Below are 16700 nucleotides of genomic sequence, written 5' to 3' on the forward strand. Positions count from 1 at the left end.
ACATTAAAATAAATTATGTTGTAGATATCACACCATAATATAGAAACAAACACATGCACAAGAATCAACACATCGACACAGATATTTTGGACAATAGTCCCAGAAAAACACCCAATGTGGGAAAACCAGCGCAGCAAGGGAGGATTTTATTATTTAGGAATTCTTCATTACAACTGGGTGCCAAACTGGCTTACCCAACAGAGAGAAAATTCTCCAACACCTCTCCTAGTCCCAGCGTCAGGCTAGCTGACCTCCGCGTAGCTCCCAGACCCTTTGCGTCAGCTCCTACCTCTCTGCGTCACCCACGCAAGCCCTCCAGTGACTGCGCATTTTGCTGCCTCTGTATCTGCCTAAGAGGCTCTACGTCTGCCCCTCCAACCTTTGCGTTGGACTTCTGGTGCTGTTCCCGACTCTCTGTTTCGTATTGTTGCCTCCTGCTACTTTCCAAACCACTAGTTTGAATTTCTCAGCTAGCCCTGCTCCATAAATCAAACTAACTGGTCTCCCTCAGTGTGTTCTCCAACTGACCCTCAAGCCTCTTCTTATACTTTTCCCATTGGTCCATCAATGGCCGAGATTAAATCTCTAATCAACGGCTAAGATTAGATTTGACTTGATCCATGGCTTTTGGAACCTTCTAACCCAGTTTTATATTAATACCCATTAATATTTTATTTTTACGAAGTTTAGACTTAGGAACTCCATTAAAAATATTAATTATTTTAATATCTCCCAAACCAGGTATAATCTGTCCAAACCATTTCTAGGTCTTAGAGATCTCATGTGCTTTAGCCTCTCCACCAATTTTCATGGCTAAAGCACATCTGATGCTACCCCAAATCAACAGCATGGGCCCAGACTGGCACAATGTCAGTCCCTCTAGGTGTTGCGTTGTATCCACTAGTGGCTCTCTACCTCTCTGCCTAGTGTTCTCAAACTATCCCTGCCCCTCTACTACAGAATGATCACTTAGTTCGAATTTCTCAGCTTCCTAGCCCCTGAAATTGAACTCTAGATCAGTTCGTTCTCTCTGTGTGTCTTTCTAAATGAACCCCAAGCCTCCTTCTTATACTTTTCTCATTGAGACTTTAACGGCCGAGATTAAGTCTCTAATCAACGGCGAAGATTAAAACTTGACTTGATCCACTTTCTAGAACATTGTCACCCATATTTTGATTAATACCCATTAATACTTTAATTTTCCTAAGTTTAGACTTAGGAACCCCATTAAAAATATTAATTATTTTAATAAAATAAAATCCAAGTAGAATTTCACCAAATGGTTTTTGGGTTCTTTAGAACTCATGTGCCTTAGCCTCTCCACCAGTTATCATAGCTAGTGCACATCCGATGCTATCAAAAACTAACATGGGGGACATAGAGCAGGCTTTGGAATTGGAAACATCATGAAAGGCTTTACGAATTTGAGATGAGTAGTCGTTGGCTCTGAAGGCTTGGAAAAGGTGGGCTCTTTCTGAAGGAAGGAATTGAGGGGTAGGATATTTTAAGGGCTGAAGAGATGAAAGTTTTGAGAATAGTTGATTTCTGAGATGGGTGATGGTGAGAATGGGCATGGAGATACCGATCAATGTGAGTCTTTTTTTGTTAGACTTAATGGGTAAAGGAACCATTAGGTTGTCAGGAAACAAGGATCAAGGAAGGGGAGGATCTAAGACAACATAATATCTTAGTAGGAGGAGGGGAGGATCAATTGACCTTCTTCACAAAAAATTGTCCTTCACATATAATGAAGATGATTGTCAATAATAAACTCTTAAATAATTGATCAACATCATTAATCATCATATTGTATTATCATTTGGGAAATGAATAAGTTTATTTTGTTTGTTATATTATACAAGTGATAGACACATTCTTATTCTGGATCATTTTCAATTAAGCTAGTTATTTCTAGAATCTGATGTTATAAATTTTCTAAGCAAATGCTTGAATAACAAAAAGATGGAAAAAACAGAGAAGGTATGTGATACAACATTGTATATTTGTTTTCATAAAGAGAAATGTTTACAATATGTGTTTTCTAACTACTACTTAAAAAAGCAGGTCATTGGCCTATTGTTTTCTTTATTTTAACTTTATTTGTTATATGGAGCTACGCAGATTGGCTTATTTGGAGAAATGTCAGCCATCTATTCTGATATTGGTTTTGTTAGAGTGAATTGGACATCTTTATCAACTCCTAATCCACCGCTGACATGGTACAAGGTAATATGTAATCATTAATGTGAATTTACTCTTCCTCATATGTTGACATGGTACAAGGTAATGTAATGTGAATCTACTATTCCTCTTATGTTATTCTAAGCCTCATCTAAGGAACGGTATGTTTAGAAATGCATCTTGAAGATAATTGTAAGGAACATTTTAAGGATCAAAACATTTTAATTGAGTTGGTCAGCAAATTTTAAACATTAGAATGATAAAAATAATTAGATATAGTGTACTTGATGAGATTCGACGTTTAATTAATTGAAGAATGATGATTAATGTTTAATAAAAGCTTTAATTTTATTAATGTCCAATGAATGACCATAAAGGTAGGTCAATGGAAGTAAAAAGAGTGTATCCAATGTAAATATATTGTAGGAGTGCCTAAGTATCTCCTATATATACATTCCAGAAAAAGATCTTTTTGCATAGCTAAAGAAAGAGACACAAAACAAATACATAAGTGAGGTCACAACAAGAACATTTCAAGGCATGCTAGAACTAGATTTCTCTTCAAGAGTTCGGATACCCTAGTGCTGGTTTATATTTCTCTTTATTGCAGAATTTGGGTTTTGTGTTGGTTCCATTTGAGATTTAAGTGGTTACCAAATTCCATCTCTATGGATACCTTTCCATCTCCTTTGACTTCATAGTTGTTATTGTCTCCCAGTTCAACCCTTTGAGACAACTTCTTCTCTATCATGTTTGAAAGATTCCCACGCTCTCATATCATGTGTCGTGATGCTCCACTATATACTAGCCACCTTTCATCATCTTCTGCAAAGGAACCTACCAAAGCAGAGTTGTAGAAAAAATATTTTTCACCCTTGGTCTTCTTTGGTTTTTCATCTTCTTCAACTTACGTTGTGGAAGCATTTTGTTTCCCTTTTCTTTTCTTGTTAGCCATATTAGTACAATTTCTCTTGAAATGTCCATATTCTTGACAACCATAGCATTATATCTTTGATAAGTCTTTATTCTTCTTAGAGGAAGAAGGTGCCTTTCTTGGCTTCTTATGTTGAAGTCCAAACTTCTTTTCCTTGTTCTTGAAGCGAGCTACAAGGGCTCGAACTTCTTCATCTTTATGATCTTTAGGCATCAATCTTGCTTCTTCTTGAGTACATGATGTCCATAATTGCTCAAATGAAGGAGCCTCTTTCCAACTGCGTATGCCTACTGCAAATGCATCCCGTGATCTAGGGAGACCATAAAGGGTTGTAGACACAAGTTCTTGACCGGGAATTGATTCTCCAATAGCTTGAATTTGATCTCTTTTTTGCTAAATCCTCATGAAGTATGAAGCCACAATGTCATCATTAGTCATCTTTGTATTTTGGAGCTCATTCCTTAAACTCATGGACTGACCAACATTCTTGATAATGTAGAGATTTATTAGGGCATCACACATCTTCTTGGAGGTATCGTGCTTTGCAATGTAGGGAATGATATGATCTCTAATGGAGTCCACTATTAGACTCATGGCAATAATGTCATCTTCCTTGAACTTCTCCTTTCCTGTTGCATCAGTAGTCTTCCCTGTCACAATATCCAACACTTTGTTCTTCGCAAGAATAAGATCTATCCTGACTTTCCAAGCTCTGAAGTTTGATGCTCCCTCTAACTTGTTTTTGGATTTCATGGAGGAATCCATATATGCCAATGTAAGGAGGACTTTAATAAAATGATCTTTCTAGGATTTCTACAAAAGTAATCTCAATGTTCCTTCCTTTGACCAAAGCTCTGATCTCGTGTGGACTTTCTAGTGCAATTAGTGTCAGCAAAATATTTCTGAAATTCTAATAATTACTTTTGATTCAGATCTTCTTTTTAACTTATGCCAATATATCATTCAACAATTATACTTTAGAAATTCAACAATAAAGAACAATAGAATAGGAGAGATCCCAATGCAAAAAAGATAGACAAGATTTACCCAGGGAAGACCCACTACAGGGAAAAACCCAACAACCTTTTCAATAGAGAAATTCTTCTTGTTCAATAAAAGGCACTCCTAGACCTACAGTCAAACATGGTCTTCTCCTCCAAGTCAAGTCACTAAAACTGATCTTGCACTTTGTTCTTGATCCTGCACTTCCAGAATTTCGCCCCTCCTAAAATAGCCAGTTACCTAGAAATTTGGCCCTACAGCAGTTGCCCCAGTAACCTAGAAAATTTCAGCCCCCAGAAACTACGAATCACAGAGAGAGATTCCTTCAGAATGCAAGTTGCTAGAGAGAGATAGGAGAGACAAAATACAGGCCTTCTTCTTCGTCTTTCTTTGTCCTTCGCTAACTTGCCCAAAAACTGTCTTTAGAGAGGAACGCGAATTGCCCAAATGAGGAGCTCAAGGTGCCTTTATATACTACTCTGTCTAGGGTGAATGGACATGTCTCTTGGCTAGGGCTGACTTGAATTGGAGGGAAGGTGATTTTCACTTTTAGAGCCAAAAATTTCATTTCAAAAATTCAAATTTACATCTTTTAAAAGTCGCAATGGGATTTTGACTCAAGAATTTATAAATATGCTTTACAATGATAAATATCATTGCATCAAGTGACCAAAAAGTACATTATGAAGACCGACCATAGGGTCGAATTCAACATGGAGGGTCGAATTCATCTTGAGGGTCAAATTCCTTTCGTTGGTCAAATTCCTCTTGCATTAGTCCACTAATTTTATGGAGGTCGAGTTCATCCTTTGTAGGTTGAATTCATCAATTATGGAGATCGAATGTTGGGGGCTAAATTCACTATTTGTAGAGATTGATTATTGAAGGTCGAGTTATCACCTTGGAGGTCAAATTCATCATTACAAGAGGGATGAATTGATTCCTATTTCTAGAGGTCGAGTTGCCCATAATTGGAGGCTGAATTGCTTAATATCCTTGGAGGTTGAATCTCTAAGTTTCTTGGAGGCCGAATTGCTTAATATCCTTGGAGGCCGAATCACGAAGTTTCTTGGAGGTCGAATCACTAAGTTTCTTGGAGGCCGAATTGCTAAGTGTTGGGGACCTAAATGCTCAGTGATCATGGAGGACGAATACATCCTTTGTTGGGGACGAGTTATCAAGTTTATGTTGGGCTGATTTACTTGTGGGCCGAGTACATTTTTAGTGGACTAAGATCATCATCCTTGATTGCCGAGTGGATCCAACTTTTTGTTGGAGTGGGGTTATAGGTCACAAATTGATATTTTGCATGTAAACGCTCCGATCAAGTTAATAAAATTTTGGTTGTGCCCTTGAAATATTTTTTTTTGTAAGTGTTTACTGCTTTAATTACAAATTGTTCGAGGAAAGGCTTTCCCACAAAGTGTTTGACAAAATGTGTTCAAGTAAAATTTTAATATTTTTATCAGTTGTGTTAGCATATTTTAGCATAAGAATATTACAAATTGCTACCTCTCTTTCACTTGAGCTTATCAAGGTGAACATTTTGAGACTTTATGAAGGCTTTTAATTGTGTAATTGAATTTTACGGACTACTTTTAAAATGCTTAAACTTTCCTTCAAGGCTAGCGCAATTTTTTTAGGGTTTCATATGTTTAAACCTTCCTTGAGGGATAGTACATTTTTTCTAAGGTTTTTATTGGTTTTTCCCTTTGGTTTAAAGTTTTAAACCAATGATATTGATAGTGCCCTCCTAGGCCACACTCCTAGCTTGGAAGCATGTCCTAAGCAAGGGCATTTATGGAGTGATCTAGGGAGTGTGCCTCCAAAATTGCCAAAAATGCTCCTAATGGGAGCATTTTAAAAGCATAGTCATGGCCTTCCTAGCACTATCCATACCTCTATCGGGAGATCTACATGTTGAAAAATTGTAGCTTCAGTCGGCCTTTTCATCATCCAAAGCCAAGGAGAATTAACTTGATTCCTAGTTGTCCAAGTCGGCCTCAATTGGGCAGGTCAGCCCCACCACTTGAAGAGGTTTGAACCATGGTTAAAACCCCCCTTGATGAGACTACTATATAGTGGTATTCGTTGCACTCCATTTGGGCATCACATCACTCACTCATTTGACCTGTTCTAGGAAGGAAATTTGCTCACACATATGAAGGAGAGGAACGAGACTTTGACCAACGAATTGAGTTTATGTTTGACTTTTGTTGACTTATGTTTACTTGGCTTGATTCTCTATTTGATTGAATCTTTGACTGTGGATTGGAGACTGGATATTCTTTAGATCTTTGACTATTTGTTGGCTAATTTTTGTCTCTCAATTTGAGCGTTAACCGAGGGTTGACAGTAGGTCAAACCTTTTAGTTTGACCGAAGTTTGACTGTGGAGTTGCAGGCTGAAATTCGTCCCTTTGAGTAGTTGATTGCAAGCCGAAATTTGGCCCCTTGACTAGGCATAGACTTGTGAGCAGATCGTTGACTTTCTCTCTCTTTTGACAGTTTGACTTGGCATTTAATGTGGTCAATGGTTGACCTTTGACTAGAATATTTTGATGTACAAATTGGTTGAATTGGACATTCACTCATAAGGAAAGGTTGTTGGGCTTTTCCCCTTAGAGTGTGGATTTCCTAGAGTAATTTTGGTATCTCTTGTCTCATTTTTTTTCAATATGATCTCTACTGCTCTACTGAAATTAATGGTTGAAATTTTCTAAGTATAACTGCTTGATGATTGGAATGTTCTAAGAAGTTAAAAATGTATCATTGGAAGTAGATATCAGATATAAAATTGCTCTACTCTCCTTAAACCTAGAAAAAAAATCAACATGGTATCAAAGCTTTGGTGAAGGAAAGAGCATTGAGAATCAAGATCACCTATCTGTTAATTTTTTAATCTTCTATGTTGTAACAATCACTTCTTCTATTAAATGTTCATCAATTGTTCAGCAGAGATACATAGTCCAAGACTCCAAGTACATCCAATAACCAGTGAGAGGTCAAAGCCTTGAATATCCCAATCAATAATAAATATCCAATCAAAAATGAGCAATATAGTCAAATCTAGTCAAACAATAATTCTGCAATTTTCTAGCCCTATCAAAGTCAATGTCAACAATAGTCAACGCAACACCGACCAGTCCAAAGTCAACAGTCAAATCAGATCCAAACAATTTGGTCAAAGTAGCAACAAACTCAGTTTTCCTTGCTTGGTCAAACCCAGTTAAAACAGTCTACAAATCTGCCTCAAAAATTGGTCAGTCAAAGTCAACCCTGCAAAAACCGTAGCTTCAAATCTACAGTCAACATTGGTCAAAGTGCCTAGAAAATTTTGGTCTTCTCTCTCCAGAATTCAGACTTCAAGAACAGATTCGAAAACCAAGTCAAATCACACAAAGTCAACACTGGTCAAAGGTGCCAAAACAAAAGACAAACTTGGCCAACAGATTTCTCTCTCTTCTCTTCGCACATGTGAACTGGGACCCTGCAATTTCTGACCATATCGAACCAATAGAAGATGAAATGATGTGTGTAATAATGCTTCCAAGTGAGGTGTATTTATATGAGGTCTAAGTGGTCGAATCTCTCCTTTAGGACGACTTGTAATTTTTGAGGTGACTTGGTTCCACTTTAAAAATAATATTTTCTCATGTGCAAATTTAATTTTTCCAAGGGAAAGTGGGGTCTCCTTAGGGTTTGTTGGGCTTCGAAATGGGTAAATTTCTCCCATAGCTGCCAATTTCAACATTGCCTCTCAGCTAAGGAGGAATTTCCGACTGCATCATAAGTCTCATCTCAGATGTACCTATTTAATCATCGCTGCATCATATCATATCTCGTCTCATCTATGCTCATCTCAGGTCATCTGTTGAACAATGATGTCTCGATCTAAAGAAGAAGAATCATCATAGGGGAGATTAATTTTCCACCCTATATCCAATGACAATAGGTAGGATAACACTTACCATGAGAGGTAAGGATCACAACCATCCTATTCTCTATTGATCTTCCCACCTTGATCCTCAAGAATCAAGTGGTATAACACCTGCATCCTATCACTTCGAGGAGATACCACTTACCATGAGAGGTAAGGATCACAACCAGCATATTGTCCATGAGTTCCCTCAACCCCAGGAGCTCCCTAGCTCCATTCCCCTCCTTGCAGCTCAACAGGGAGGAAGAGCTTAGCTCATTGTTCTCAATCAGTCGTGACCACTTCCCAGAAGGGTCACCTCCACCAATCCAAGCTTGCTCTCTAAAGACCAAGAACTTCCCCTTCGGCAAAGGCTTGGTAAGAATGTCATTTATCTACTCATCAATCGAAATGTGATGGAGTCTTACAGCTCCTCTCTGCACCATATCTCGGATATAGTGATATTTGATCTCAATGTGCTTGGACCTATCGTGGAACACATGATTCTCTGAAAGTTGGATCCCACTCTTTTTGTCGTAATATATCACAGTTGTATCTAGTACTTGCTCAAATAGCTCTCCAAAGAGCTTCCTCAACCATACTGCCTCATAGCTAGCCATGCTAGCAGCAATGTATTCATATTTGTTCATACTAAGGGCAACAAAATTTTGCTTCCTACTCATCCAAGATATCATGGTAGACCCCAAACTAAAATAGCACCCTGATGTGCTCTTCCTGTCAACAACATTTCCGAACCAATCAACATTAGTGTATCCATGAAGTCTCACATTCTCGACAGTATATCTCAATTCAAGATTGATAGTTCCATGTAGGTATCTCAACACATGCTTAGCAGCAACCCAATGTGCATGTAGTGGCTCCACCATAAATTAACTCGGAGTGTTGATAGCAAAACATATGTTTGGTCTAGTGTTCACTAACAACATCGATGCCCCAATCAACTTTCAGTACTTAGAGGGATTTTCCAAATTAACTCCTACGGCTTCACCACATAAATTCTTGAAATTCATCTCCATCAATGTGGCCATGGACTTTCATTCTACCATTCCAAATCTTTCCAGCAGTTGACAACATATTTCCCTTGAGAAAGGAAAATCTCGCCAGGTCTCTGCCACACCTCTAAGCCCAAGAAATAGTGCATCAAACCAAGGCCTTTTATCTAAAATTTAGAGGCCAATTCCCTCTTACACTGGAGAATAAGTGGCTCTCCACCAGTCAGGAATAAATCATCAACATATAATACCAAAATCAGGGGCATACCTTGGTCGACCTTAAGTAGAGATTCGGATCAACATTGCTTCTCGTAAATCCAAGCTTCATCAAATAGCTATCAATGTGAGCATACCAAGTCCTAGGGGTTTGCTTCAATCCATAAAGTGTTTTTTTCAACCTGCACACTTGAGTCTTCCTGCCATGCACTTCAAAGCCCTGTGGTTGCTCCAAGTATACTTCTTCCTTGAGAACTCCATGTAGAAATGCAGTCTTCACATCCATCTAGTGATGTGTCCATCGTTGGCTAGTAGCAAGAGCAACGATAGATTAGATGGTAGTATATCGGGCAACTGACGCAAATGTCTCGTCATAGTCCTCTCCTTTTTGGGAGAATCCTCTAGCCGTGAACCTCCCCTTGTACTTTTCAACACTTCCATCGACACCATGCTTAATTTTATATATCCATTTAGAAGTCACGACGAAATTCCCTTTGGATCTCGAAACCACTTCCTAGACATCATTCTTCATGATGGACTCATATTCCTTGGCCATAACATTCTTCCATACTTGTTCTTTCACTGCTTCCTGAAATGTGCATGGTTCAGTTTGTATAATGTTGCTCATAGAAACAACATATCCCTGATGTCAATATGGCTTCTTGCTTTCCCTAAAGGTTCGTCTTGCAACATGTCTCTCAGCATCCTGGAAAGTGTTACAAAGCCATAATGGCCTTTTTATAGCAAGAGGATCACATGGAGGGGGACCCAAGGGGTCTATAGGTTCTAAGGGATCATCAACAAAATTAGGCTATGGCTCAGGCATTGTAAGGTACTGAATTTGGAAAAGTTCGCAATTTGATACTAATAATACAAGAAGTAACAATACATACAGTAAAATTCTTGATCTAAATTAATTAAATACATAGCTACATAAAATTCTCGAGCGGAATTAATTAAATACACAGCTACATACCTAGCTACTGAATTTGAAGTTGATCTAGTGTGGTGTGGTTGTAGCTGCCAATTCGATCTTGTTAGCAAACCGATCGAATCCACCCTGCCAATCTAGGTTCAACCTCTTCGGTACCCAGATCCAAAGGACTTTAAAATTAAGGTCCTCTGCCCCTGTGCTCAAAACTCCAAGGATTGAGGCTCAATTTTTCCAACTCTCCAGCTTACTTCTCGTTTTCACAGTATTCTCTCCAACTACTACACTCCTAAGGAAAGTTCTCCCCCTTCTCAGTCTTCCCCGACTCCCTTATAAGCATAAAGTCCACCGACTCTCCTTCGGGAATCAGTTTTGTACCTTCTAGCATCCTCCTCCTTTCTTTTAGAGTCAGTCATCTTAATAATTTTTATGATACGTAGGTTGATTCTTTTATTTTAGTTAGGATTAACTTTATTTTCTTTAATAAAAACTTTTAATTAAATTAATTTGCTTCATTTATAATTTTAATTAAATTACCTTATTTAGAATTTAAATAATTTATTTTATTTATTTTTAATCAAATTAAATTGTAAATTAAAAGAATACCTCCCTCTTAACTAGGGAGGTATTCATAATGGTACTTGGTCATTATCAATCTGAAGAATTCCTCATAAGAAGAATCGGATTGGTAACCCATCTGTATAGCATCATAGTAACCAACATTGTTTCCACAGCAAGGCCTTGACTGACAACTCTATCTCTCATCATATCAAACACTCCCTCTTAACTAGGGAGGTATTCATAATGGTACTTGGTCATTATCAATCTGAAGAATTCCTCATAAGAAGAATCGGATTGGTAACCCATCTGTATAGCATCATAGTAACCAACATTGTTTCCACAGCAAGGCCTTGACTGACAACTCTATCTCTCATCATATTAGAGCACAATGTTGGTGAGACCAATGACTATAGACACCTTCATCATTGTCTCTCAAGGTACATACCCACTCGGGTGTTCACTGAGTATGACCTTCTAGAACTATTATTATCTTAGGTTCCCAGCCCTCAAAGAATAACGATCCTCTTGCCTACTCTTATCTTGGATGCCCTACACATCCTCAAAATGCATCGCATGCCAGATGATTACCCAATCCTCCATTCTTTCTTCCCAAATGAAGACAAGAATGTTGTGTCTGTCTCTTCCTCTCAACTAGGGAAGGCATGCCCATTCCTATAAAGGAATGTACCCAAGTTCCTTCTGACAAGGAACTTGCCTAAGCTCCCTCTCAATTAGGGACTTGTCAAAGCTCCCTCTTAACTAGGGACACTCCTTTTCATCAGCAGCTTCTTCTTTGTGGGTCCTTCAGCGACTGATCAATTTATTTCCTTGATGTCATGAAATTTCAATCGAACTTCTTCCTTGTAGGGCTTTAGCCATCCATCACTTTCCTTCTTGGTTTGTCATGTCATTCTGTTCTTCATGGAAAGCGGCCTTCTTGATACATATCTGGAACCTTCGTCATATGACTACTTCTTCCTCATCATGTTTCTTTCAGGAATTTCCATCCACCACATGAATGCTAGTTGTACTTGTACTTACAACTCTTGTGCCAGTAGCCCTGCATGAACTCATCTAGATATTATTCAAGAAATCAAAACATAACATAAATCAAATTGTACCTTTCGAGATGGCTCTTCATCATGACATCTTCTTGTAGGTATCAACATCCTACATACATGTTGACATATCTCCCAAAGATATCCATTATCAAGGGTCTCCATCTTTTCCAGACTTTCATCAGAGTCTGATGTTGTACCTCTGAAGATAATTCTAGGTTAGGAATTGTGCCAGAGCATCTAAAATATTTTGTTGGTTTTTTTAATGTTTGGATGGCCAATGTTTTAAACTAATTCAAACAGGTGTTGAATCTTAATTAATCATGATATAATAAAAGGGTTGTTCTTTACCTCTTGACAGAAATTTGGTTTAAAATATGTGTAAGGCAGAAATCAAAGAATTTATGATCTATCAAATATTCCGGCAGTGTTTAATTAACCATATGGAAAAGATGCATGTAACCTATGTTTATAGCCCAAAAAAATATATTTAAATTGATGAAGAAGTGACATTTTAAATATGTAGAGGATTTATCTCAGACAAACAGTCCAATAAACTAATCTCTTTAATCTATTATAACTTCACAGGGAAATTCAGACAGGTTGACACAACCTTATCGTACCCAGATATCTTCATTTAAAATTAAATATATGCAAAAATTTACAATATGAAATGAAATAACAATGAAGAACACTGGCTTCTTTGAGGCAAATCCAGAATCCTTTCATTAATATCAGAAAAACTTCAGATGAATACAATTATGCTTGATAGCTTATTCCAAGGGTTCAACCCTTTGTACTTCGATCTATGAAGTATTTATACAATTTTCCTCAAAATATCTTGATTTAAATATCATGATTTCTTTATAAAATATCTAAAAAAATTGTTTACAAAAATAGTCCAAGAATATAGGAAAATTAAACGTAGTATGGAAAAAGTCTGCAAAAAATCGGGATTAAATCCCAAAATTGCGATTTTTTCAGCAAAATGATTTAATCGGCCAATTTTTTGTAGACTTTTTCAGTCTCGAAAAAATCGTGATTAAATCGTTTTATGCCCGATTTTATCGGAATTCGAACCAAAAAGTCGGTCGTCCTCCCAGGCCGCGGATAAAGAGGCCAAAAAGGCCGAAAATAATATCATTTGCTGCAATTTTCTCTCCCATTCGACATTGTGGAGATACATAGTTGTTTGCCATTGCCCTAGAGGAGAATATTTGCTAGTTTTGTGGTGGGGATTTGGAGATTTGTCCACTGCTCAATGTGAGAGATTCAAAGTGCCAAATTGTTGTTGCCATGTATGTATTTTAATTTCTCTCTTAGTTTTTTTACACAAATGGCTTCTTAAATCTTTCTATAATTCTCTATAATTCTATTAGTTTGTTTATATCTTATTTTTGCCTAGAATTTTGAAAGGGAAACATTGTTTAGAATCTAGATTGAAGCAAAACTTCAACTTTCAAGAATAAAACGACAAAAATTCAAACCCTTGTTTACTGAATCTGAGTGTTTTCAAGTGACTGAGAAGAGGCTTTTAAAATCTAAAATCAACTATTGCATTTGTGTTTGCTTCGATTGGGGAGGTCATTCTTGACTAGGAACTTACTATCACTACCCTTGGAGGACTCCCACCCGAGTGTTATATATTTAAAACCACTATTCTCAATAATGATCGAATTCCAGGTTTTGAAGAATTGATGTCGAGACGCATTCAAGAAGAAACAAGAATGGTGGAGCAAGAAATGCCTTCTAATAGAGGCAGCCCCACTGCTTTCTCCATTCATGCCAAAAGGAGAAATAATGCAGGGTCTAAAGGGCATTTCAATGGAAATCCTGGATCCAAGGGTGGAAGGAAAGGCAAGTGCTTTGTTTGCAATAAGTTTGGCCACTATGCACAGGAGTGTCCCAATAGAAGGGACACATCACATGATGATGATCACAAACATTCTAGGGGTAACTTCAACAACAACAATCAAAGGAATGGCAAAGGAAAAAGGAATGCGGGACATCAAGGAAATGGTCAACCCTCCAAGAAAGCAAGGAACTCCGGGTATGAAGAATCAAATGTTGTTAGCAATAAGCAAAAGGAAGACTATCTTATATCAGCCCTCTCCACTACCTCTCCTCTGGACACTTTGGGGAATTGGCTAATTGATAGTGGTGCCTCAAGGCACTTCACCAAATACAAGGAAATTCTCTCTAATCTGATAGAGAAGGAGAAAAACTTGGAGATTATTCTTGGAGACGATGCCACCTATCCCATGAAGGGAGTAGGGAATGTTACCCTTCAATTGAATCAAGGTAACACGATTCATTTACAAGAAGTTCTATATGTACCTGATCTCAAGATGAACCTCGTGTCCATTTCGACAATGGAAGACAAAAGATACAAGGTGGCATTCATCGATGGAAAGGTACGTGTTCGGAAAAGGAATTTTAAAGATGCTTTTACTCTTGGGTTCTGGGTTGACACTTTGTATCAAGTTGGAGGAAGTCCATTGGGAGTCATGTCTTGCGACACATCTCTACAATCTGAACTATGGCACCGGAGGTTTTCCCATCTTCATTATAAGGCTCTACTCGATGTGAGACAGATGGTGACAAGTATGCCCGAGTTCAAAGTAGAGCATGAAGGTGTATGTCCGGGATGTGCCGAAGGAAAACTTACAAGGGGACCATTCCCCTCAAGTAATAGCAAGACCACAGATATATTTCAGTTGATCCAGTCCGACATATCTGGTATGATGCCTGTAAACCCTTTGGGAGGATACTTATATTATCTCACCTTTACGGATGATTATTCTCGCAAGACTTGGATCTACTTCTTGAAAAAGAAGGATGAAGTGTTCACTTGGTTTCGTCACTTCAAAGCCATGATCAAAAACCAATCTGAGAAGAGAATTAAGATATTGAGGATTGATAATGGGACTGAGTACGAATCAAATGAATTCCATGATTATTGCAGAGACGCTGGCTTTAAGAGGGAGACCACAACACCATACACTCCCGAGCAGAATGTTGTGGCTGTACTATTGTAGAAGTTGTTCGTGCCATGCTTCATGATCAAGGGCTTCCGAAGTTTCTATGGGCCAATGCTGCAAATATCGTCGTGTATGTTCAAAACCGATGCCGTCATCAAGCATCTGACTCCAAGACTCTCGAATAAATGCTCACTGGTAAGAAACCCGATGTCTCTCATTTTACAATTTTTGGAAGTCCCATATATTTTCATGTGCCGAAAGAGAAACGAAGCAAATTGGGTGCATCAGGGAAAAAAGAAATCTTTGTGGGCTATAGAGAAAATTGTAAGGGCTATAGAATTTATGTGGTTGGTCAAAGAGAAGTTGAGATAAGTCATGATGTCACCTTTGACGAAGATATGGCCCTCAACAAGAACAACCTTCCTATCCCAAGGAAAGACAATGAAGCTAACACGAGAAAACAGGGTGAAAAAGAGGACAAGACGATGCCTGATGTTGATGAACCTATGGATCCTATTGATCCTTCTCCCCAAGAGCCCTCCACCTCCAAGAGGATACCCTCATGGCTTAGGGAGACTCTCAAAGATGCCAAGAGACATATTGCACCAAGGGCGACTTTCCATGAGAGCAAGAAGCCAAACAGGTATAAAGAATACTTGATTGTCATGAGCACTACCATTCAAAATGAGCCTTCATCATTTGAAGAAGCCGCGAGAAACAAGTATGGAAGGATGCTATGAATGAAGAATACGAGTCTATTATGAAGAATGATGTCTGGGATGTGGTTCCTAACCCCACGACAAATCGGTTGTCACCTCTAAGTGGCTCTACAAAATCAAGCATGGAGCTGATGGAAGCACAGAAAATTTCAAGGCTCGCTTTGTTGCTCGAGGCCTCTCTCAAAAGGAAGGTGTAGATTACGATGAGATAATTGCACCTGTTGCCTGATACACCACCATCTGCTCGATCATAGCCCTTGTTGGCTCGCAAGGATGGAACCTACATCAAATCGATGTCAAGACCGCTTTCTTGCATGGTTCGATTAAAGAGGAAGTCTATGTGGAACAACCTGAGGGGTTTGAGGTTCATGATCGGGAATCTCATGTATGCAGGTTGAAGAAAGTTCTCTATGGCTTGAAACAAGCACCCCGGAGCTTGGTATGAGAAGATTGATAGCTATCTGATGAAGCTGAAATTCACTAGAAGTGAAGTTGATCCAAACCTTTACTTTAAGATTGAAAATGATAAACCTCTCATACTGGTACTTTATGTGGACGACCTCTTTCTGATAGGTGCAGACCCTCTCATTCACAAATGTAAAAGGGAGTTGGCTTCTGAATTTGAGATGAAGGACCTAGGGCTGATGCACTACTTCCTAGGGTTGGAGGTCTGGCAAAAGCCGGGAGAAATTTTCCTATCTCAAGGAAAATATGTTGTGAAGATATTGGAAAGATTTGGGATGGTGGACTGCAAACATGTGACTACCCTGAGGGAACTTAACTTTAAGAAGTTATGTGGTAGTGTTGTCGGACCTGAATTGGGAAATGCTTCTAAGTATCGTCAACTCATAGGAGCACTGATGTTCCTGGTGAACTCTCGTTCAAATATATGTTTTGCAGTCAACACATTGAGCCAATATATGGTTGAGCCTCATCATATACATTGGATTGGTGCCAAGAATCTTCTGAGATATCTTCGGGGCACAATCACTCATGGACTGAGATACACTGCCAAAGATGTGAGGCTGCATGGTTATTCTGATGATGATTGGGCTGGCAGTGTGGTGGATCACAAGAGCACTTCTGGATGTTGTTTTTCTTTGGGTTCTGCTACGATGTCTTGGATGAGCAGGAAGCAGAAATCAGTTGCCTTGAGCACCGCTGAGGCCGAATACATAGCTGCTAG

General features: G+C 38.5%; 1 protein-coding gene across 3 annotated transcripts in view; it reads left to right on the plus strand.

Moving 5' to 3' along the window:
- LOC149215029 (beta-galactosidase 8-like) overlaps positions 1-16700 on the plus strand; it is a 459880-nt gene that overhangs the window by 412996 nt on the left and 30184 nt on the right. For 2 of the 3 annotated variants that reach the window (XM_089392491.1, XM_089392492.1), the window contains exon 16: positions 2122-2226. The exons of the other annotated variant lie outside the window; for it this stretch is intronic. In XM_089392491.1, coding sequence (XP_089248617.1) covers positions 2122-2226 — 105 coding nt within the window. The remainder of the gene's footprint in view (positions 1-2121; positions 2227-16700) is intronic. 3 annotated transcript variants of the gene reach the window in all.

The sequence above is a fragment of the Pinus tabuliformis genome, chromosome 1_1, assembly GCF_031772625.1.
Source record: "Pinus tabuliformis cultivar Carrire ecotype Pingquan chromosome 1_1, CPIR1, whole genome shotgun sequence".
Lineage (NCBI taxonomy): Eukaryota > Viridiplantae > Streptophyta > Pinopsida > Pinales > Pinaceae > Pinus > Pinus tabuliformis.